The sequence below is a fragment of the Podarcis gaigeae genome (assembly GCF_964106915.1).
Source record: "Podarcis gaigeae genome assembly, chromosome: 5".
Classification (NCBI taxonomy): Eukaryota; Metazoa; Chordata; class Lepidosauria; order Squamata; family Lacertidae; genus Podarcis; species Podarcis gaigeae.
This window is the reverse complement of record NC_139681.1, coordinates 25,776,359-25,800,306: the sequence shown is the minus strand read 5'-3', so window position 1 is coordinate 25,800,306 and position 23,948 is coordinate 25,776,359. Positions and strand designations below refer to the sequence as shown.

The following is a 23,948-nucleotide window of genomic DNA, read 5'->3' as shown; positions in this document are numbered from 1 at the left end:
CAGACAAAACATTTGAGGAGTTATGAGGGACACTAACAGACTAGCCAAAAGCCATGTATCTTTCAACCTAAGGTTATTGTTGGATGTTTGTATTCCTTTACTTGGTAGGGGTGGATTTATGCTTCAATCTGGGCCCTAGGTTCCTAGGCAATGGCCACCACATCCCAGGCATGATTTACAATGGCAGAAGAAAACAGTCAGCTATGGACCGAAAAAGACATGCTCCATTAACAGTGCATATACTTTACATGCTGCAAAAATGCATGCCCGAGTATCTCAAATTTGAATCAAACTCCAAAGAGCAAGTCCTCTTATGGAAGTAGGACAGAAGGTTTTACACGGGTTAATTCCTTCCAATCCATACAGAAGTTCAAAATGATAAGCCAGCCACCCACCAGCCCTCAGTAGCTAGACAGCATACCAAGTGCTTCTCTGTTTCTCAGAGTACATATTTACTCTGTTCAAACTCTCAGATTCTAGACAATTGAGAGAATGTATAGTTGTCTGTTTTAACTCAATTGAATTTTATAGAGTCTATATAAGCTTGCACATTGATAGTTCTTCACTGGATTATATTTATGTACCTATTTGCACTTTGTAACCCATCATAACCCTGTCCCCGGGATTTTATCACACTATGTAGGGATTCTAATTTGTTCTTGTCTCGTGAACTTTCTGATTGATACCTTTAAATCTGCATCCTGCAAATGCTTCTCCTATCTGTACTCTGTCAGTGGAAGGGGGTCCATATTTTGTGGCATTTAATAAATGATGTACATATTTGTAAGCCCACGGGAGTCTTATTTTGGCAGAAGAGAGGCGAAAAATTATGCATCATATTACACAGTTTTAATTGGGGGTAGTGAATTTCAGCACTTCAACAACAGCAACAACATCCTCCTATAAACCCTGTACAGAGTAGACAGTGCATTGTATTTATGTGAATATAAACACTGATTTCCTCTGTGCGTTTCTCGTGGTGATTTTTTTACGAAGCTATTACAGCAAAAAAAGAACGAGTTCCATAAACATCACAGGGACTGGAGAAGATTCATAATGGCTTTTTGGAGGTAGCAATTTTATACCCACTACCCCTTTTAATTTCCATGCATTACCGCTAACCAGACAAAAGCAATTTATAGTTCCTGTTAACATATATGGCTGCCTTCCTCCGCATGATTAGTGAGAGGAAAAGAACGGTATGAAACGTGAACAAAGAAGTCTGTACTTAAACTTGATGTCCCCTATATAATGCATTAGCACAAAACAACAGATAACACAGCTCTCTTTATTTAAATATTTTACCAGCCTTAAGCACATAAAGAACATACATTTATTAAGATATACAAATGTTTCTAATAATGCAGCTTCCACTAAGTGGCCAGAAATTTATAAATGATCACATAGGAAATTCTCTCTCCCTACCCCCACTGCCATGCTTATATTATGAGTCATTTCTCAGTGAACATACTTTCAATATGGGCCTCTATAAAATACAGCTTAGGGACATTCTCCCCCCGCCCCCAGTATTGATATACACAACATAAATAAAGCTCGATTATCTTTTAAGTGGAATTGGGGGGGGGGATACAAACCAAACACGTGCATTGCTTCAATGCAGAACTGGATAACAGTGATAGAATCAGTTCAGTTCTACAGAAAAGATGTTAATGCATCAAGCTCAGAGAGCTAATCTTTTGTAACATTCAGACACTGCAAACTGGAGAGCAGCGGCCTTACATGTAAGCTCAGTGCTTTCTCAGTTGTCCATGGTAACAGACTGCAAGCTTGCAGACCACCAAGAGCTATATATCTGCATTTCTGAGGTTTATGTGGAATAATTCTTTCTTCCCTACAAGCACAGATAGTGGAGTAGGTCAGCATGAGAAAGAACAGGATGACAAGCCTGGCCATTTCCCGGGCACACTCGGGACTTTGTTTTGATCTTTATCATGCTGTTTATGCCAGCCAAGAAAAAGTCTGGAAATGGAGCCGTACAATTTGCATTCTGGTATTATTCAGGCTGGAGAGAGACAATCTCCCTGCCCTATCCCCCCACCCCACCCCGCCAACAGAAGTTAGTGTGAGAGAGTCTCCATCGCCAACAGTGTCTGCAGTAAAGCTGGATGTTTACAAGTTTTGATTCTTTTGTCCAAAAATGGTACACTTGACAAGCAGGGGGATGGATAAGAAGTATGTGAATCACATCTGTTTCCATTGCCAGATTACCAGATAGGCAGAGTACGCAACAGCCTATGGGCGCCATACTTTTCAGGGGCCCCACAACAATGGATCAAAATAATATTGATTTGATAGAGAATTACAAAAACATATTAGGAGATAATTTGCAAGGGCCCCCCTGAGATTTTGACTGCCTAGGGGCCTCCACAGGGTTTAATCTGGCATTGTTTCCCTCTGATTAATGGACACAATAAATGTTGCTTGTGGGGGAGATGCACAGGAAACCCCCAGATGATGGATGTCTGGTTTTTTTATTATTCTTTGCAAAGATCTGTAAAACTGCACAACGTCTATGCTAACTTGCAGGCCAAGCTCAGGGTAGATTCCGAGCCTTGGGAGCAAGGAAGCTCGTGAAGCTGATGAGCCAATCTGCAAACACCAAACTTGAGAAGCAAAGCTCAGGAAGCTAAAGGACTGTGAAACACATCCATCCAACAAATTGGGTCCTCTTCAAAGAGGCATCTCCCACCTCCTGGTGTGGGCAGGGCTATGCTCTGCTCCACTCTGGTTGGTCATTTCATGGCCACTTGGTCCCTAAAGCCAATGGCTTGGCTTGGGGGGTGGCTGTGAAACATTATTTAATCTTTGCGCAATGTTTCCTGGACCTCTTTGCCTTCATGCAGTGGATCGCCCGCCCACCCACCCTTTATTTGGTGTGTTGGCCTTGCTATGGACGTTGTTGGTCACCTGTTTTGCAATGGGGGTCTGGTAGGAAATTTTCCATCTGGCAGATTGGCAGAGCCATTTGGTTTTTGCCTACCATGTAGCAATCATCACAACTTTGTAAGGATTGGCGGTTGGGCATTGGAACAGCAATGTGTGGGGAGGGGAGGTGCGGCCATCACCTGCCCCTCCAAGCTCAAGGGTATTCCGTTAAAGGAATTAAGGGTTGGCCTGGGTCTTGTCCGAAACCCTGCGGTAGGGGCTAGTGCCATACCAGGACCCCACGAGGGCACCAGGGGGAGCTTGAGTCAGTTTGCATCGGCAGGGCTCCCTCTGGCGGTGTTTCACCCTTTTATCAGATTCTCCGCGATGCCGGTGGGAGTCTGTTATAGTTTGGATGATTCCAGTGCCTAAGCGAATACCACTCACATTCTGTATTCAATAAAGTTGTAGCCTAAACTTTCCCCAATAACTTAAACTAAAATCCCGTGTCACTGTGTCTTCATTTTTGGGGAGTGGTTGGGAGTCTCAAAGCGCAAACCTAAACCCTAGCACAAGCCCCATTCCCTGCTTCAAAGCCCTGCAAAAAAGAGATGACAGAGGGCAAGGGATTTTTTTTGGGGGGGGAGGTAAGCCCCACCCCACATAACTAATCACAAGACGTGGCAATGCCTATCAACTTTGGAGGGCAGCCCCCTCAAATATTTTATTGTGGAGGCCGAAGGGACCTCAGCCCTTAGGAGTTGGCTGCTATGACAAAGAACCACTGTAAACCACTGAAAGTGATGGCTCTATCACAACACCTTCAACTTTCTGAAACCCCCCATCCCCACAACTGTTGTCTATCGTTAAATACAAAAAAGGAAGACAAGTGGGCAGATGAGAGTGAAATGGATGGGAGAAAGAGAAACAATAGGCAAAAGAGCCTTTTTACGCAGCCTCATTCTCTTACCTCATTAACATAGACCCAGTGACTATCCTTTGAAGCCAGGTTGGTTTCCACTGCCTAGAGAAAGGAAAGAAAAGAAAGAAATAAACAGCTGAAAATAAAATAAAGGAGTTGGAAAACATTCCCCAGTTAATGTATGCCTTGTGCTACAAAGAGCTTACAATAGGTATTTTCTGGCACTTTTTACTCTCATACAATAGTTATATAATTGGCAGTCATCTAAAGAGCTACATACTTCATTGTGAATTAGATGGCTACCTCCAGTTGGGCAGCTCACAAGGACACAGCACTGCAGCATCAAAGATCATTTATTCAGTATAGGAAAATCCAGAAGGATCTGGTTTAATTCTCTATGGTGTATATAAATCCTGTGACAGTGTTCCTTAGGGCTTCCTTTATTCTTCTAACTAGGACACTGACCAAGTACGGATCAATGCAATGAATAGGTCTTTTCTGGCTTCAGAAAGAAGGCTGAAACTGTACATGATGTGTCAGGCTAAATTGATGGATGCAAAACAGCAATGTGATGCAGAGGGGGGAAAGGGCTTCAGAAGGAAGCTGACTTGTTAGTATTTCATATAACCAGCGGTGGAGTACTAGTAAGTGATTTCACACAGTGTGTTGTGCAAATTGCACCAATTTCCCCAGGACATGTCCCAATTTCCCTGAAGGAAAGCTCGCCCAAATATACCCCAGTGCCCTGCCCCCACATCCCAATGTGATCAACCAAATATTGGTTGAGCAAATTCTCCCACCCAATTATTACTAATGACAGGCCATCGGTAAAGCACACTGAAGTGAGAAGCATTGCTTTACTAATGAAATATTAGCACCGTAAGCAAGTCCATGTTTACCCATCAACGAGATTTCCTGGAAGTGGAAAGTAAGTTAAGAGGAGCAATATGGGTTGCAGACAAAGAATGCTCCCTCTCCAGTATTGCGATGACCCTGCCCTGTTCTTGCTTCGTCTACATTATCTTGCTTTTCTCTTATTCTCTTTTGTGACATCCACCTTCGCTTTCATATTCTTCCTTTCTGAAGAATATGAAAGGGTGGGGAGGCAGTCATTTAAATCTGAGGTTTTGAGGAAAAAAATATTTGGAAACCCTCGGCCTGTCAGTGTGGAGCCTTTTTGCTACCAGTATTGCGGTGGTGAAAGATCTGCTAACAGCAGCAGTAGAAGCCAGCAAAAGGGTGCACAAAATTGGATACAGGTTTCAAAGATCGTCTGATCTCCCAGCTGGTAACCTATCAGCTAATGGTGGCACAAGACATAGCCAGAGAGCTGTTCATTCCCTGCAGATTTTACTATTCTGTAACTTTGCATGAGTCTGGGCAGCACTATCTTTTCAAAAGAAAAGCACACCACATGAACATGTCATTTTTTTTCACCTAAGGGTGTCTATGTATGTCAGAACAACAGTGGCTATTGTTGCAGAAGCAAAGCTTAGTTATTCATCCTGTGCTATTCTGTATAATATATGGTTCGGGAGATTTAAAAATTGAATTTTCCTCATGGAAATGTTTTAGAGTATGTACAAAATGACTCAGTCATTCTTATGAGGTGTGTGTGTGTGTGTCCATTTCTCATAAAATTCCCCGAGGCTCTAGACTTCATTCAGTACTAATGGCCTGCAGCATTTCCTCCCAAAAAAGAAACACCGCTTTTAAGACAGATAGTGCATTAGAAAGTGGAGACTTTCCAGCTTTCATTTATTTAACCTTAAAAATACCCAAACAAATCACTTCTGCAAATTTAGTACAAAAAGACACACATTGAAATAGATGCATTTCCCTTTGGTTGCACCTCAAACAGATTTTAGGGAACAGGTTGATTTTTTTCTTTAAAAGGATCCCCATTAATTGCAATCCATTAATATAATTCCTCATAATGAGAGGTAATGGATTGAATCCAGAGAAGAGCAAACAGAATGTCTTGGAAGGAACCTTTTGGAAGGGGGTTCTGCTCTGTCCTGGAAAGTCACTCCTAAGAGCCGGTCAGGGGGCTCTTTGGAAAAGGAGGCTGATAGAGGAGGTGTAATCACCAAAAGGTGAGCAGAGACACCATGCACAAGTGAACTGAAATAGTTAGCACGTGATATTGCATGGGTAGCCAAGTTTGTTGATGACCTCAAATTATTTAGGGTGGCAAAACCAAACAGCTTGAAAAAAAGATCTCTCCAAACTGGAAGAATGGTCATCAAAATAGCAAATCTGGTTCAGGGTGAGCAAGTGTGAAGTTCCAGACAAACAAACAATCCATCTTCATATATACATTGATGGGATCTGAGCTGGAAGTGACTGACCAGTAATGGATCCTGGGGTTGTGGCAGAGAGCTCAATGAAAATATCAACCCAACATTCTGCTGCTATACAAAAGGTGAGTGTTAGAGGTCATTAGAAAAGGGTTTGACAATAAAACATCCAAGATCATAATGACTTTATACAAATGTGTGCTGTGACCACACTCTGAATGCAGTGTACAACTGCCCTGGGCTCCTTTGGAAGGACAGGATGGAAATTTAATTACAAATAAACACAGGTCTGGTTGCCACATCTCCAAATGGTTATTGAGGAGCTAGAAAAGGTTAGAAGAGGGTGACCAAAATGATCACTGACCTGGAAAAAGTCCTCTGTGGGGAAAGGCTACAACACTTAGTGTTTTTCACTTCAGGAAAAGGGAAGTACAAGAGGCCATGGTAAGAGTGTTTAAGTATGCATAGTATGAGGAGAAAGGACACAGAGTTGTTTTTCTTCCACCCTCACAGTACTAGGACCTAGGCTCATCCAATGGAGCTGAAGGGTAGGAGTTTCAGGAGAGACAATACTACTTCTACAACACAGCATATAAACATGGAATTTGCATAGTGATAGCTGCTAACCTTGGTGGTTTTAAAGGGGGATTAGATAAATTCACGGAAGTTAAGGCTATCAATGGCTGCTGTTCATAATGACTAAATATTACTTCAAAATAAAAACAAAATGCTGAACTAGATGGGTTGTTGGTCTGCTCTTGTAGGGCTATTCTTATGTCACTGTCAGAGACAAAAATAAAAAATAAAATCAGGGCTTTTTTTCCCCAGCTGGAACTCAGTTCCAGCACCTCTCAGGTGGGTGCCGTTGTTATTATAAGAGAACTGAAAAGGCGTTCATTATGAGTTCCAGCACCTATTTTTCTAGAAAAATAGCACTGCAATTAATATTGTTGCTACCACCAAATGTCACAGAAGGCAGAATTCCAAGACAAAATTCTAGAATTCTACTCAAGCAACATCTCTGAGGACCCTTGAAATAAGCAAAACAGGTTTTGATAAACCAAAAATCTTTCTCATGGGAGTTCTACATATCCCACAGAAGACACTGGTATATGTCATTATTCAGGTTATGCTGTGGTCACCAGCTGCCTCTCTTACCAACACTGGATATATATATAGTGGTGGAAGTCCAGGGCTGATGAAGAGATTATCCATGCAGTAGGCCTGGGTTGCAGTTGCCACAGAAAATGTTGAGTATTTGGAGGTTCGCACTCAAGTGGAAAAGCTGAGGCATTTCAAAGGAATCCAAAAAGAGTTTCAGTGATAACAGACTCTCAGGAGGCTTGCACACAGTTTCCAGGCAGATAAATGAACATATAACACAACAGATAAAATGGTATTTCACAGCTAAATTAAAACTTCATGTTTTCAAAATCTATAAACCGCATAACTAGTTAATAAGACACAAGAAAATGTATGCAACTGCATTAGAAAACTACGCTCCCTTTGAAAGCAGTTTGGGCACATCCACATTTAGTGTCTCCATCTAAATTATCAAGATCTTCTGCCATGAAAATGAGATTTACTCTCATGATGGGCTGCCATGATTTATCATAGATTCTACTCTGCTCTTATTGGTATAATCTGGGACAACCAAAATTTATGCTGAAGGGAGGAATAGATACTTGTCAGCTAGGCTGATCTGCCGACTGGATGGATGTGATTTACACCCCACCCTTCATCTCTTTTGTGATCCCAGGGTGGTTTTCAAAAAAGATAAAAGAAAAACACATCAACAATTAAAATACAGCCAATTACAGTTATTTTAAAAAATCAAGCAGCAGTCGATAGTAAATATCGCAATGCCAGCAGGATACACACAAGCAACACTACAAAATAAAAACGAGAGGTCTTGAAACATTTACTTTTCTGCAGTTACTAACAGTTCATTCCCAATACTTACTGCACTAACACATTTGTCCTTACAGTGGGATAGGCTGGCCATAAGATTTGGAAGTATGCATCAAAGACCACACAAATTTCACTAGAGCGAAATTGAAAAATTATATTTATACCTGGTTGGGCTCTGCGAGTGGTACCAAGTCTGGGGTATGTGGTTTTTTGTTTTTGGCAGGGATTGGAGAGAGCACAGAGCCTTAGCACTAAAACAATTTATTCTCCTAAGCTTAAATAGCCTTGAAAGGTTTGCATCTAGCATGAAAGCAAAACAAAAATCAACCAGCCAGCAAGTCTTCCTGCCTTTAATGCAGCTGGCATTCCACATTTACACACATTCCATTTCATCTCTGTCTTTACGGAATAGTAAATAAAGGCAAATTCCTGTACATGGATATATTCCAAGAGCTTTCAGTGAGATTTCATTTTTACAAAGCTCAATATGTCGTAGATTATTTATATGCATGTTAACTATTGAACAACTACATGCTACACAGTCGTCGATACAAGTTAATTGCAGAGCTGTCGGGAAGGAACATTTATTTAAAGTCACTTGCTTAACATTCTCTTAGGGGCTCAGCCTGCCAGGGGACTTTATGTTTGGGATCTTAGCAACATGCCTCATGGCTTTAAAGACATACTGATAACGGAGTATTATGAGGGCCAATTGCTGCCTGCTTATTTGCATGTGTATTGCTCTAGTAAAGCAGAGGGGGTTGCAGGTAGCTTTTTAAGGGCTTTTTAAAACACTCAGTACAAAGAGCATCCCTCAGTATTTTCCAAACTTTATATTTTCTGCAGAGATGTATCTGCCAAGGAGTCGTTGCAGGCCTGCCAGCAGTGGCAACATATGGTAGAGCACATGTGGGCAACCTGCAACCCCCACTTAATGCAGCTTCCAGCACCTCTTGAAACTGCCCGATTCTTCCATCTCTTCATAGAATCCTGGAGTTGGAAGGGACCACAAGAGCCATCTAGGCTGGATCTTGGCTGGATGTTGGGATCTAGGCTGGATGTTGGGATGCAACCAAGGAATTGGGGGCAATTGGCAGGCCCCCAGCAGGCCCCAGCCCACCGGCCAGTGTGCCAGGCGATCTCCAGTCCTTGAATCAGCATGAAACTGCGACCCTCGCTTCAGAAGCCTTCAGAAGCTGGGCACGCACACTCAGCAGAGTAAATAACGCTGTGCAACCGAAGTGGCAGGGAGAGGCTGTGCTGAGCATATTTACAAGCAGTTTATTCAGCGTACATCAGGACAAAAGGAAAAACATGTCTTCTCCCCTTCATGTACAAAGCAAGAAGCATAAGCAAAAGCTATACACAAACGGAAGTTCCCAGCAAGCTGTGCTGGAGTGTAAACAGACATGTGACACACAACAGTCTCATGCCTGTCCCTTAAGGTGGAACGGAATATTCTAACACTACACACACGTTGCAAACTCATACAGGGAAATCCGTTAGCAAAAGACGGGACACCACAGTGCCATGTGGTGTCATAGTGTTATATTGCATGTACAACGCAAATACAACACTTTTTCTTTATCAATCTATCTGAGTTCCAAGTCAAGCCCTCTGCAATGCAGGAATCTTTTGCCCAATGTGGGGCTTAAATCCATAACTCTGAGATTGGGTCTCATGCTCTATCAACTGAGCTATCAGAGCGCTCCTTTATCCAGTTTGTTTCCTAGCTTTCAACATGGATGAGGTATATAAATGAAAGCCTTCTAGAAATAGCTGTTTTGAAAAGAATCCCATTTTCAGAGTAGCTGGAGGCCTGTCAGTTCTAATGATAAATCACCACTCCGCTTTGGCAGTAAAAGAATAATCAGTATCTGCTTACTGTATTGTATCATCTGACTTTATTGATAAAGAATAATTTTTAATCCATTTGTAATAGCTACATGAAGGGACTTTTAATTTTCACAGTTTAAGCAAAATGTATTAAGATGTATTCTACATTTAAAAAGATTTCCTGTAGGTGGTGCACACCTAGTGGTGCACATCCTCATGTTCATCTGCATTTTATTTCTAAAATGAAACTTAGAAAGGAATGTGTCAATTTTACCTGACACATAGCTGCAACAATAAGCACCTGCTTATCCCCAGTGCGATGAAGTAAATTGATTTTGGATTTGGATGCAGAGTGAGCTTAAGCAAGTCACTATCAATCTGCCTGACCTATCTCTCAGCCAGGCAATTCTTTGCCCCACCCAAATCCCACACTGCTTATCCTGCCCTGTGACTCTTTAAGACTATAGAGGGAGGAGAGGATGGCATTTCATCACCTCCTGGAATCAGTAGTACTTAAATGTGCTTAGTTTGGGATGGGTTGTGACCTTAGCATAAACACGGTGGGAAAACACTTTGGTGCATTCCATCAAGCCTTTGCCACTACGGTTCCAATACCGGAAAACAGAAGAGAGACGCTGCAGCTCATTCCTTTAAGAAATTGTGCATTTTAGCATACACGAGTCTCTCGGTTGTGCTGTTGCAATCAAATCAATATGCTCATTCTTTTGTCAGCTAATGCAGAGCTTTACAATGGAAAGGAGCAGAAAGAAACTATTAATCAAACTTAATGATGGCTCTACTGTGGTGCCCTTTGGAAATTATCCTCGCTGTGGCTGTAGGAGAGCTGCTTCTCTGTATGTGGCTCCCACACAGGCTCTTTCAGTGGAAATACCCCACGCAATTGAGCCTCACCCATAATCCTTGTCTTAGGAAGCAATTATGGAAGCCATTGTATGAGAACAACAAATACTTCATTATACTTTGGTACAAGTATACACCATCTTCGTTCATCTTCCTCATTCTCTCACACTTCTCTTCTCTGCTGTTGACCAGCACTCCCACACACTTCTAATATATTTTATTTTGGTTCCTTCCAGACCATCTCTTAAAGCAGTCTTACTCTCACCACCCATGAGGGCTAGCATTTAAATGTTCTTCCAAACATACATGAGCTGCTCACAGAAGAACTGGCTCATATATAGCTGGGAGAATATCTAAAGAGCCTTTCACAATTTTAGTCTGCCAATATTTGACTACAACTCCCATCACCCCTGAAAACTGGCCATGCTGGCTCAAAATAATTGGGGTTTTAGTCCCAAAACAGCTGGGCACCCAAATTAGACAAAGGCTAACCTAAAGGGTACTATATATTGTGCCAGTTTTAGCATCACATACATAAAAAGTATACATTCCCACCATCTTTTGACCAACCCCCCCTACTTTGTCTCTAGCAACCTGTTCTACTAAATGTTTCCATCTTGGGGATATTAGGCTTCAGTGTGTGAAGGAAGCTAGCCGGAGGGGGCGGGATATTCTGGGATAAATGAACATCTAATATATAAATAGGCCTCTAGGCCTCCCCCAAGCTTCAAGCAGTAAATAGGCAGACAAACACCACAAGCCTTATCGTGTCTGTTGAGAAGGACATCCAAGTGTGTTCTTCTAAGAACATTCAGAATTGCAGTTTTAAGAGCCGTTTCGGGCAACTATGTATAACACCTGACTTCTCACAATTGGATATCTGAAATGATTCCATTGCAAAACAGTGTGTGGCTAAGATCACATAAGGTGATGAAAACAGTATCTATGGTGCTTCAACTACATTTGAATATATCCCCCTGATGGTTATCACCTGATGAATGTGTGAACTGATCCAGAGTTTATATTGCACAGTAGCAACGTGACGAAGATGTTTTGAGGAATATTTAAATGTGTGAAAGGAGAACGGTCAGACATTTTACAAGTTTGCCTCCTGGACAGATTTGGCGCCATCAATGTGTTCTTTCTTTGAGCAATTTTCATTGAACACCCAACTCCAAGCGGTGATTTGCATTCATGTTAAATTTATCTCACAGTAAAATTGCACAGTACTCCAGTCCTATTAATCCAGTTAAAAAGCAATTAAAGCATACTATGTTTATCTCTTTCTTTCTGCAGAATGCACGTAAGCTGTATAACACATAAAGGTTAAAGACAAATTCAAACACATTCTCTAAATATAAATTGCAGCTGAGAAAACTCTATATGTACTTTCACATGCACCCACTCTCTTTGCAAAGTCATCTAGAAAAAAATAATCTAAAACTACAGACAAGTCATATATATTTTATGTAAGTGGTTAACCCCTAAAAGATAAATGCCACACAAACAGGTAGGCCACCGAATAACAAGGCACATTGCAGAAATACTCCTGCAGCTCCACAAGCCTGAGGGGCACCGCTGGATTTCAAAAAGTACATTTAAGCCATTCCAAATTGCAGTAGCACTCCTGGAGCTAATATCGAGTTGACATTTCTATTAGAAACTCAGACATTCTGGGTTTAATATCTCAGCCATTCCAAATTGCATCGTCCCAGAACTTGGCAGGAAGGTTGTCAGCCTCAATGCTGTTTCTTGATCCCAAACTAAACTGTTTTTAAAAGATTAAGGTGTTTAAAAAAAATAAGGCAACAAGGGCTAAAGTGACAATCTTTTACCATTCAGATAAGGACTTTACAACTCAGCCCTTGTTTTTTCATTAGAGGCTAGGGAAAAGAAAAGCCTTTTTTGGTTCAGCTAGTTTTCCAGGTGTTTAGTGCCAATTCTTGAAATCAGAAACCAAAAATTAATAAGGTTGCCACAAAGTACTTCTGGGGAAACAATTATTTTTATATCGTGCTTACATATTGGGTTATCTGACCAGCTCCTCAACCCCCAACGGCACCTCAGAACAGTCTGGCCCACAGAAGATTAGATTCTTCAGCGATAAATTTCAAATTAAACCTCCAATCCTGAATTATTGCTGCACAACATTATGAATATGCCCATCCATATCACTGCCCCATAATGGTAAACATTTAGGAATTTAGGATATTAACAAAAAATTAATCAATTTGTGTCATGCAACTCAAATTGGGTCTACTAGACAGATTTTTTTCAGAGCAATGTGGACGAAAGTCGCTTCTGAGGCCTCTCTGGATTAGGGGCCCTTAAGCTTAAGCTTAATTAGTTTCATAGTAGACCGGCCCCTGCATACACCTCCTTAGTGTAACAAGAGACATCCTATTCCTGCCATTACCACTGCTGAACCAAACAGTCCTGTGTCCTTTTGGTCTGCAGGATCACAGCTGGACACACGGAACTGATCAAATAGCCACTACACAAAATCTTCCACAGGAGAGAGAGGGGTGAAAGTTCACCACCATACCTTCCCATGGGTTTGCTTCTTAGGTCAGTTACTAGCTCTTTAACTTATTTGAGCCTGAACCTGGCACTACATACAGTATTTAACTGTCGTTGTGGTTGTTTTCAAATGGAAAGTAAGTATACCTGAGTTAGGCTGCAATCCTAACTCTACGTACCTGGGAGTCAGCCCCACTGAATTCAACAAGGCTTCATTTTGAGTAGACATGGATACGATTGCACTGCAAGACTGGTTTTTCACATAGCTGTACTGTATATTCCTAGTAGTAGACTTGGTTGTTTACTGATTCATATGCAAGAGGAACTAATATAATCTAAATGGAAATGAAAAGGCAGCATGCAAGCGTTCAAGTTCACCAGAACTCTTCTTCAGTGTAGATCTTAAGAAAGGTAGTGTGTGTGTGTGTGTGTGTGTGTGTGTGTGTGTGTGTGTGAGAGAGAGAGAGAGAGAGAGAGAGAGAGAGAGAGTCACTGTGCATGATGAAAAGGCAAATTGACAGCTTGTAAGAGATTGAAGATGAAATGGAAGAGGTGATCTGTAGATTTAATTAGGTTAGGCTGTAGAAAGGCATTATGGGCTAAAAGAGTCAAGGCAACCCTAGCGCTATAATTATAAAAATAAGAGTAATTCAGATCTGTCCAATCCCCACTCCTATGGGGGAAACCATGTGCCCTACAAGTGGGCAATAGTTTGATAAACTTTATATCTGGTGCATCACCCAAAGTTCAACTCTAGATTTGCTAAAAATAAGGGATGTCACATTTTTTTTCTGCACTCTTGCCCTCTGCCTTACAGGCAATCTATGTGTTCCAATTAGTTCCAGAGGCAGATCCAAAAAATGAAAGCTTTTATATTTCCAAGGGGGAGTAGGTGTTTCTCCTTCACTGAAACATGCTTTGCCGTAACCTGAGAATTTCTTTGTGCTGGGCAGAGTAATCTCTCAGCCTAACCTACTTTACAGGATTGCTATGAGAATAAAAGTGAGAACCCGATACAAGATGTTTTGAGTTCCTTGAAGGAGGGATGTGATACAAATTTATTTATTTATTGTGGGAAACAATGAATGCAGACAAGCCATCCCCTGTACGTGCAAAGCGTTAGGTCTCAAACTCTGCCAATATGTGCAATACCATTGTGCTGGATTTCTCTCCCCCCCCCCCCATTACACTATTTTCATTTTGCTCACTTAAAACTAAAATCCTCAGTAAGACTCAGCTGCAGGTTATGTATGGTTACAAAATGATAGGTTGTAGACATCCAGACTGAATTACAGCCTACTGCAACTGACAATGACCGATCCATTTCAGTGGTCCAGAATACTTTTTAAAATTATAAAACACATTTCTGAATTTCCCATCTAGCTGGCAAGCCAGAATGTTTCCCCAACCTTTTCTTCATTTAAGTCTCCCTTTATTATTTCAGTGCTCCAACCTCAGGCCAAAAAGCGAAATGGCCAATACAGCAAATAGAGTATGCTGTATTTGAAAAGCGGCAATAATGCAATGCAATTCTCTTCACTTTACACTTCACATCTTGGGAAGAAAAGAAAAAAAGAGACAGGAAGGAAAATATCAGCCTCACACAGAGCCCACTATGTGGATCTGAGAGAGAATTTTGCCTTATGTTTTGGTTCCCCTGTAATAGCTAACTAGGGTAAATGCACTATTATGAACAGTTACACTAACAAGTAAATTGAAATATTACACTTTTTGCATATATCGTGTCAACTAATTTCCATCTTGGCTCCTGTGAGTTTGGCTGCATTTGATGACTACTTAAATTAGGGGCTCATATGGAAAATGATGTAACTCACTCCATATGCACATATGGCCTGATTTTCCACTCTCTTGTATTATGCACTGTAATTTGGGTGTATGCAGAGCAGCATCAAAATGAGGCTTTTGACAGTGCAACCCTGCTTGTGCATCTATTAAGAAGTAAGTCCCACTGAATTAAATGGGGCTTACTCTTGGGGAAATGGGCACAGGATTACAGCATGAATCAAGCATTTGATACAGCATTTGTGCAAGAAGGCATTCATGTGAACCAAAACCAAACCCGAATTACAAATACTTCTACTGAGATGATGATTATAGCGCTTACAATTTTCAAATTCTAGTTCTGGTTTTGGCCATGTATTTAGCTTTTTGGCACTGATGACATGGAAATTACTTCTGCTCATTGACAGCGGTGCCATGAATATTTATGATTTTACTCACCTCAATGCAAAAACCACACATTTGTTGTTGTGGATAAGTGTCCTAAGCATTGTTGTGGATAAATGGCCTCCTGAATAGGAGGTCTGAAATTATCACTGGGTTCATGGAGAAAAATAGTGACTGAAGACAGTTGTTGTTGCACAATTAGGCAAACTACTCAAATAATGTGCAGCAATGATTCAGATCTGCCTTATATTGATTATATCGTTTCCTGTTCTAAATGGGCTTGAGAACCTGTGGAGTGCTGGTATAGGAGAACTGATCAAAAAGGAGAGGCAATTAGCAGCAGGGTGCAGCAATAAGGATCAGGAAGGCAATCGTAGGCAGCTGGTCCTTCAGGACCTGGGAGAGCTCCCATGGATACTAGGTGATAGTTCTGACAAAATCCAACATCCATCGGAGTTCTAACTTTAAGTCCCGATGATCACCAGATTCATGTCTCTCACATGAGGCTGCATAAATATTTGAAAGAAAGATTTAAACATGCCTCCCTCCAACCAGGAGTGATGGCAGTTTGGAAATGGATGCTGATTGAGAAGACTAATGTAGTTCAGAATCATTGTCAGAGTGGCCAGTTCTCAACAAAGGCCCACACTTTGAAATGGGGAACAAAATGTACAGATGGTAAGTTATTTATTTTTAAAAAAATACTTATACCCCATCCCCAGCATATGCAAAGTGGCTGTTACAACAGAGAAAAGAGTAAATAAAATGACAGATGTACAGTGGTACCTCAGGTTACAGACGCTTCAGGTTACATATGCTTCAGGTTACAGATTCCGCTAACCCAGAAATAGTACCTCGGGTTAAGAACTTTGCTTCAGGATGAGAACAGAAATTGTGTGGTGGTGGCATGGTGGCAGCAGAAGGCCCCATTAGCTAAAGTGGTACCTCAGGTTAAGAACAGTTTCAGGTTAAGAACGGACCTCCAGAACGAATTAAGTTCTTAACCCGATGTACCATTGTACCAAGTAAATTAGAAACAGAATTCAGCAAAAAGATAATAAGTAACTATGAATTGTATCAACTAGTATAGTTTCTCTAGGAAGAAACTGTGAAGGCCTAACAAAAAGTATGGGGTGTTCCAGTTTGCAAATGTTTTTTGGAAGCTGAAAGTCTGACGCGGCTTCCATGGCTTCTGATTGAGTGCAGGAAGCTCCTGCAGCCAATTGGAAGCCGCACCTTGGATTTCAAATGTTTTCGGAAATCAAACAGCCTTCCGGAACGGATTCCATTTGAGAACCAAGGTACAATTGTAATTACTGAATAAAAAAGAGGATGGTAACAAACCTTCCCTTGTCTTTATACTATCCTGGACCACCAGCTGGGAGCCACTGCCAGCATCCTGACAGTACCAGCTGAAGTGTGACCTTCAACAGCAGCCTCACATAAACTGTTTTGCAGTAGCCAAACTGGCAGAGGATGAAGGGCACAGATCATCAATTTGGGATAGCAATGTCAAATCTAGGACCTTCCCAAATGTAGGTGTGAAGCCAGATTGAACCATGATGAAGATAACAACAACAAATCAAAATTGTGTACCCACAGCTCACAACAATCTTTTAGAGATTTGTTCCACAAAATCCATATCCATTCTTGTAGGTTGTGTATTTCCAGCTCACAGGAAAGAAGAAATATCCACGGAAATGACAGGTTTTGCACATTTCCACCTATCTCACTCCAAAAGTAGTGCAACTTCAGCTGCTTGGTGGAAAATCATTCAAACTACAGGTTTACTGGTTACTTTCCCCTTAAAGGCCATATCACCACTTCTGTCAAATTGAAATGTCTCAGGGCTGTATTCTATGTCAATCATTAATCCTGGGAGGAAACATGCTGTGCTCAAAAAATCGTCTCCCCTATCCTCCCACCATCCTAATTGTCCTGTTTCTCTTCATTAGTTCCATTCGGCATCCTTCTCCATAATCCATATATTGGCCTTTTTCTCTCATCAAATTCCTCTGTCTTTTTCAACAAGGGTAAGACTTCTGTCTGTGAGTGAAACAAATCACAGAAATTGCTGTGATAGATATAAGTCACAAGAAGCTTGTTGCTGTCTCTTGACATTTCATATAGTCCAAAGACTCCTGTAAAATGTTTAGGAAGAACTGGTTTAATCTTCTTTTTAATAGCTGTGGTCCAAGACTTGCTATGAATATATGGAAAATTCATCAACTCCCTGATTTGGAGTTTACCTCTTCCAATAAAATAAAATAAAATGGAAAATTCAACTTTCATTTTGTTGCCTATGGGAAAATACTATTTGATAGCCCTAAGTTTCTTAGGAAAGCAATTGAGAAAGATGAGCGGATATTTGAATAGCCACTTTTAATGCTTTGAATTAAGTTAGACACTACCCAGAATGCACCCATAAGAATTACTGAAACAATGATTTTATGAAGCTACATGAAAATTAACAAATATGAACAAACATATAACATGGCGAATTGAACAAACAGGTTGACAGCTCCTGTTGCTTACTACCAATGCTTACTACCAATAATAAAATTAATAATACTTTTTAAAAATGATTTTTTATTAATTTTCTTTTCTCAAAACAAATATTAAATATCATTACTAAACATGCATTTTCCACCCCCACCCCTGTTGACTTCCCTCAACTACCATTTCTGGTTTATTACATCCAATCATACATTCTGCTGTTTGTATACAATACAATGTTATCACATTGTTATACTTCTTGTTCTCTGTAACTAAAGTTGTAAATGTTTAATTTAAATCCTGCCAACGAGACCATTTCTTTTTGTTGTTTCTGCAAATATATTGTAATAAAATTAACAAAAAATCTTATCTATGTTCACTACCTTAAATAAATGTTCTTTCATTGTTAACAATCTTAGTCTCCAAAATTGACAATGAACATCTAGCTGCTTAAGTCAAAACACTTTATCTAACCACCGCAAGAGATTAAACATCCTACTGGGCTTTTGGATGTACCCAAAGTAGCTGTATTAGGTCCTGGCTCTTCTGTTGCCAGTTCTCTCTCTTCTTGCCTTGACAAGTCTGTCCTTGTGGTTTTATCTTCCTTTCTCTTTCTGTGGGTAGAGAAAGGCCCAATTCTCCACCTTTCCTTTTCTCCTGTTGTACTGTCCTCTTTCGGCAACTCATTCATCCTCACATTTATGTCAATATTTGTCCAGTACCAGGCACCCTCCCGGTGGTTTAGAAATAACTTCATCAGCTTCCCCCACATGCCCACTTAAATCTGCCTCAGAGGATTGGGAGTTCCACCAGAGTAGATCAGGGACATATGGGGGTGGAGAGGCATGGGAAGTTCTGCTACCTGGGAAGAAATCCACTTTGCAGCATCGAATGAGTAAGACGACTAGAATAACAATGCAACCCTATGTGTCTGCTCCATGCTAAACCCCATTCAGAAATAAAGAATTTCAGCCTCAGAGTACTACTCTAATACTGTGGTACCTCGAGTTACATACGCTTCAGGTTACAAACTCTGCTAACCCAGAAATAGTGCTTCAGGTTAAGAACTTTGCTTCAGGATGAGAACAGAAATCGTGCTCCGGCGGCATGGCAGCAGCAGGAGGCCCCATTAGCTAAAGTGGTGCTTCACGTTAAGAACAGTTTCAGGTTAAGAACAGACCTCCGGAACGAATTAAGTACTTAACCTGAGGTACCACTATACAGAAGTCCATATCACAGAACTTCCAAACAAAAGACTGTTAACACAAAAAGACGCTTCTCAGTATTAGAGTGGCAGTGGCTGGCTGTTTTCCCATCATTCATCTTGCCAATGTTCTTTCCCACTAAATACTATTATTCCTCTGCCTGTGACCCATCCACTTAATGAAGTGAAATTAATTTACCGTAATAGGAAATTTTCAGAGCCACAATCTACATGAAAGCACAAGGCTTAATATGGGAAGAACAAATGGCATTTTCATGCAAGAGTGACCACAAGCACTGAAAAGAAATTTGAAAGGACATCATACCTTTCGAAGAAGGAAAAGTATTAGCCAAGATAATATGCTGCAATAAATAAGACAAATCACCATATATATCATCAGAGCTGAAAGCAATGATGCAAATTTAGGCTGACTTTCAAAATGCTAAGCAATTATTTCCTTTCATTGAATGTGTATCTCTTCCTTTGAGCCAGGCCACTCAGTGCCTCTTCTATGTTCATAGCCACCTATATAAGTGAGCAGAATGTTTTTTCCTGTGCTATCCACATTCTTAGGCTGCCCTCAGCCAGAGCCAGGGCTTTTTGACTGTGGCTCCGATCTGGTGGAATGCTCTGTCACAAGAGACTAGGGCCCTGCGGGACTTGACATCTTTCCGCAGGGCCTGCAAGACAGAGCTGTTCCACCAGGCCTTTGGCCAAGACACAGCCTAACCCCCTCCTTTGGTAATTCCTCACAGAACTCTAGCCCAATGGTTGCCATCAATTTGATTTGAACTGATTTTATAATGAATTGATATTAGAATGCTGTATTATTTTACTGTTGTTAGCCGCTCTGAGCCTGGCTTCAGCTGGGGAGGGCGGAATATAAATATATTATTATTATTATTATTATTATTATTATTATTATTATTATTATTATTATTAAAATTATTATTAATAAAATTATTATTATTCTTATTATTTCAACACCAAATACTTTTGGATCTTCTTGATGCTCATCTTTTTGAAACAACCAACAATATTCTTATCACTTCACGCTTTTGCGTCAAATCACTGCCAGAATCATGTGACCAAAGCATATATTTATTTACTTTATCGGTCTGATTTATACCCTGCCCTTCATCAATTTCATTGATTTGAGTGTTACATGGCACCCCAGTCTCAGAGCAGCGTGAGATTCCAGGGAACTTTCTGCTTACCCAGGGTTGGGTAATCCACCAAAGATCATGCTTATCACTATCCCCAAATACTAGACAACTTGAAAAGAAAAAGGAAGAACTTAGGTTTCTTTCAACAACAGCAACATGAGTAGGTCCCCCCCAAATTAGGCCAATGGTTACCAATTGTGTTTTAAAGATCCCTAAGGATTTCAGAAGCTTATCGTGGGCTTCACAAAGCAATCAGTATTTTTCGCTCCATAAGACACACCAGACCATAGTTATTGGAGGAGGAAAACAAGACAAAATAATATTCTGAAGCTCAGAAGCCAGAACAACAAGAGGGATCACTGCGCAGCGAAAGCAGCAATCCCTCTTGCTGTTCTGGCTTCTGGGATAGCTGCGCAGCCTGCATTCACTCCATAAGACGCACACACATTTCCCCTTACTTTTTAGGAGGGGAAAAGTGAGTCTTATAGAGCAAAAAATACGGTATTTCAGAGTTTTCTCATCCAGCCTTCACCACAAGATTCCAGGGCAGGTCACAACGATATAATCAATACTAAAAGGCCATGAAAATGATTTAAAACAAAGCAAGGAATATAACACAAGCCAATAGTGATAGAGAAGATGAACACAACCACCATTTCCTATCCTCTGCAACATACAGCCTAAGAAATTGCTTCATGTATCTAGGATGCATTCTCTGTTGATATGGCATGGCAGTCAGGCCAGTATGAATGAGGTGTGCATCACTTAATGATGTCCAAAATCCCAGTGACATTAAAGATTCCACTGAAGTTATAGAGCAGTTCCTCAGAAAACATTTTGATAAGTAAATAGTTAAATACTTGTCCACCTACCTTACACAGCTACTACTATTTAAAAGTGTAGGGGTTTGGTTCAGAAAACAATATTCTGCTGTGGTGATAGTTTCCAAAACCTCAGTTCTCTATTCCCAAGGATCAGAAATTGACCCAAATGCTTTATATATTTTGCTACACAGAAGCCTGCAGTGAGTTAGTGACATGGCTCCAGCTTAGTAGCAAAACATGCATAGCGTCCAGAAACATGAAAAATAAATGTGATTTAAGATTATTAGAAGTCATTTGCTTCCTCTTCTGTCACCCCCTAGAGCATACTTGAGTATCTTCTTGCAAACCAAAATAACTATTAAAAAAAACAAAAAACCCTCACAAAATAGTGCATCCTTGGAAACCAGTTAGCAACAATAAAATAACAAGAACTTTTGATGCTCTCAATCACTCTCAGAGAACAGTTCAATGTATTCTGAAGCCTGGTCTTTACAGAGTGCTCCATCAATTTAGAGCATCCCTTGACAAGAGAAATCAGTGAAAGGAAATTGCTGCCTAGATCTTATATTCACCACAGGGATTAGCATCCCCGTGGCCAGATTCTCATCACATGGCTGTATCAATTTGTAGAACTCACTGCAGAAGTTGAGGTCATGAGGTTGTAAGTTTATTTGCCCACACCAGGGAACATCTTTGATATGGACCTTAGGTAGGAATACTCATGAAGCGAGGCCATAACTCACTATGAACTTGGAACAGCCTTTCTCAACCTTGGGTCCCATCGCCCAGATGTTCTTTGAATACAAATCCCATAATCTCCGACCTCTTGCCCCGCTGGATAGGGATGACAGGAGTTTTAGTCCAACAACATCTAGAGGCCCATGGTTGAGAATGGCCGACTTAGACCATCTAAGCCAGCTCTTCATTGTCTTTGCTTTGAAGCTCTTTAGACAAGCAGCTCTTAGCAATGTTCCTTAACAATGTTTGCCACTTCAGACTAAAGGTATGGGACTGCAACTTTAAATGTTCTCCTATGGAGACGGGGGGGGGGGGAACCCATCACCCCTCCCCCCCCTAAAAAATGATTTATAATGAAGAAAGTGGGAGCCAGAACACTTTCTCCTTGACTCCTAGTTTTCTTTGTGAGGAGTAGGTTTTAAAAAATAAATAAGAGTGCGCATTCAATCATGCCCACCTGCAGTCTGAAATGAATGAGCTGTTTGTCTTGATAGGTTCTAAACAAAAGGCATAAAAAGGTAACACATCAAACTGCATAGCTACTGTGAGCAGTGATGGGAAAACTCCCCAAGTTCACATCATAATGAGTTTTGTTTTGCTAAGCCTCTTCAGGTAACTTTCCTCATGTTGTTGTTCTGATGGCTGTTTTGAAAATTATTGTTGTGGCTTAGAGTCCCCCCCCCCCTTTTTGTCAATCATGCTGATTCTCTGATTGGAAGCCTTGCTATATTTTCATATTATCATGAAGTGTTTTGATTTGTTAGCCACCCTGAGTTTCTTTTAAAACTAGAGAGAACATAATAATAAAATAAATAACAAATTGTTCAGATGGGGGCCGATTGGTAGCTTTCATGGCAGCCTGAAAAGCTGAGGCACTTGGGAAATCTTACTATCAAACCCCTACTCCCCTAATAAAATTGATCTTGTGAAGAGTGGAAGCAGGCCACAGGGAGAGCTGGGGAAATGAATTTGTCTAGGAACTGAAGCTATAATTTCTATACATCCAAAGGCAGTGGACTTTCCTTGACATGCTGCTGTTTCTAATCACCCCTGACCATTCATGGTTGTCCACACTTGAGGGAACAGGCCTGGCTGGTGGCAAATGAATTATGAGCTGGAGCTGAACTTCTCTGCTTGGTTCATAATAGACTTGGTGGCGAGTAAACCCTTGTAACTACAAGTCTCCACTCTGTCTTCCAAACTAAAGACTCTTCCAGATGCCCTGTTTATTGAGCATTCATCCTGATTTAGTTGCAGAGTGGTTACACAATAATGCACATTCATCCAGATCTACTTGACGGGTGTTTACATGCCTTCACATTAATCATTCATTCTTTCCACACTCTTCCGTGGATTTTCCTGTCACTTTCCTCACTGCAAAATGTCTGTTACATTTCTTGAAGTGGATTTGCTGTGCTAGGAAGACAGAACTCTTTAATCTACTTTAATTGCCCTAACCTAAATTTCCAGTAACGGAACCCCTCCCATAAAATAACAACAGTCTGGAGGCAACTTAACAGAGCAATTATTTCCATCCAGTGTTTGTGACTGACAGATCTTCTGGTTATCGTAAATCTACTCCAGGAAAAAATGGAATGCTAGAAAATGCAAGGTGACAGTGTTGCGGAAAATATTTTGGAGCTAAATATGAAGCACTTCAGCTACTCATTCCCATTTTCCTGTATGTTGTCTTGAATGTGGAAGTTAGCAGCTTGAAGTGCACAAAGGAAGGACTCTGCCAATGCCTCTCTTATTGCTCAGAGTTGAAGGGGATGAAGAGTTTGTCATCTTCATCTTGGAGGAAATAGCTGAGGCCAGGGATGGAGGTGGATCTGCTTTGGATGGATTGATACACAGCACTGTCTCCAACCGAGCTGATTGAGCTTTATCTGCAACAGACCACCTCTCACATCGAGCACCTGCTTATGCCCTAGTTGCTTGTGCATTTTTTGTTTTGACTAAATTTATGTGAAGTTGCATGCAAAACCACACACCTATTTTTATGTATAATATGTACAAAAAAAGTCCAGACCAGGTGGTCCTATATTTCTACAGTGTGATTATATAATAATTAATCCATAAGTATTTTATACAGTT

The 23,948-nt window shown here is 40.7% G+C and overlaps 1 protein-coding gene across 6 annotated transcripts in view; it reads right to left on the bottom strand.

The window, feature by feature from the left end:
* Positions 1-23,948, bottom strand: part of GRID1 (glutamate ionotropic receptor delta type subunit 1) — a 703,469-nt gene that overhangs the window by 144,940 nt on the left and 534,581 nt on the right. For all 6 annotated transcript variants that reach the window (XM_083740291.1, XM_083740292.1, XM_083740295.1 and 3 more), the window contains exon 5: positions 3,857-3,910. In XM_083740291.1, the coding sequence (XP_083596417.1) occupies positions 3,857-3,910 (54 nt within the window). The remainder of the gene's footprint in view (positions 1-3,856; positions 3,911-23,948) is intronic.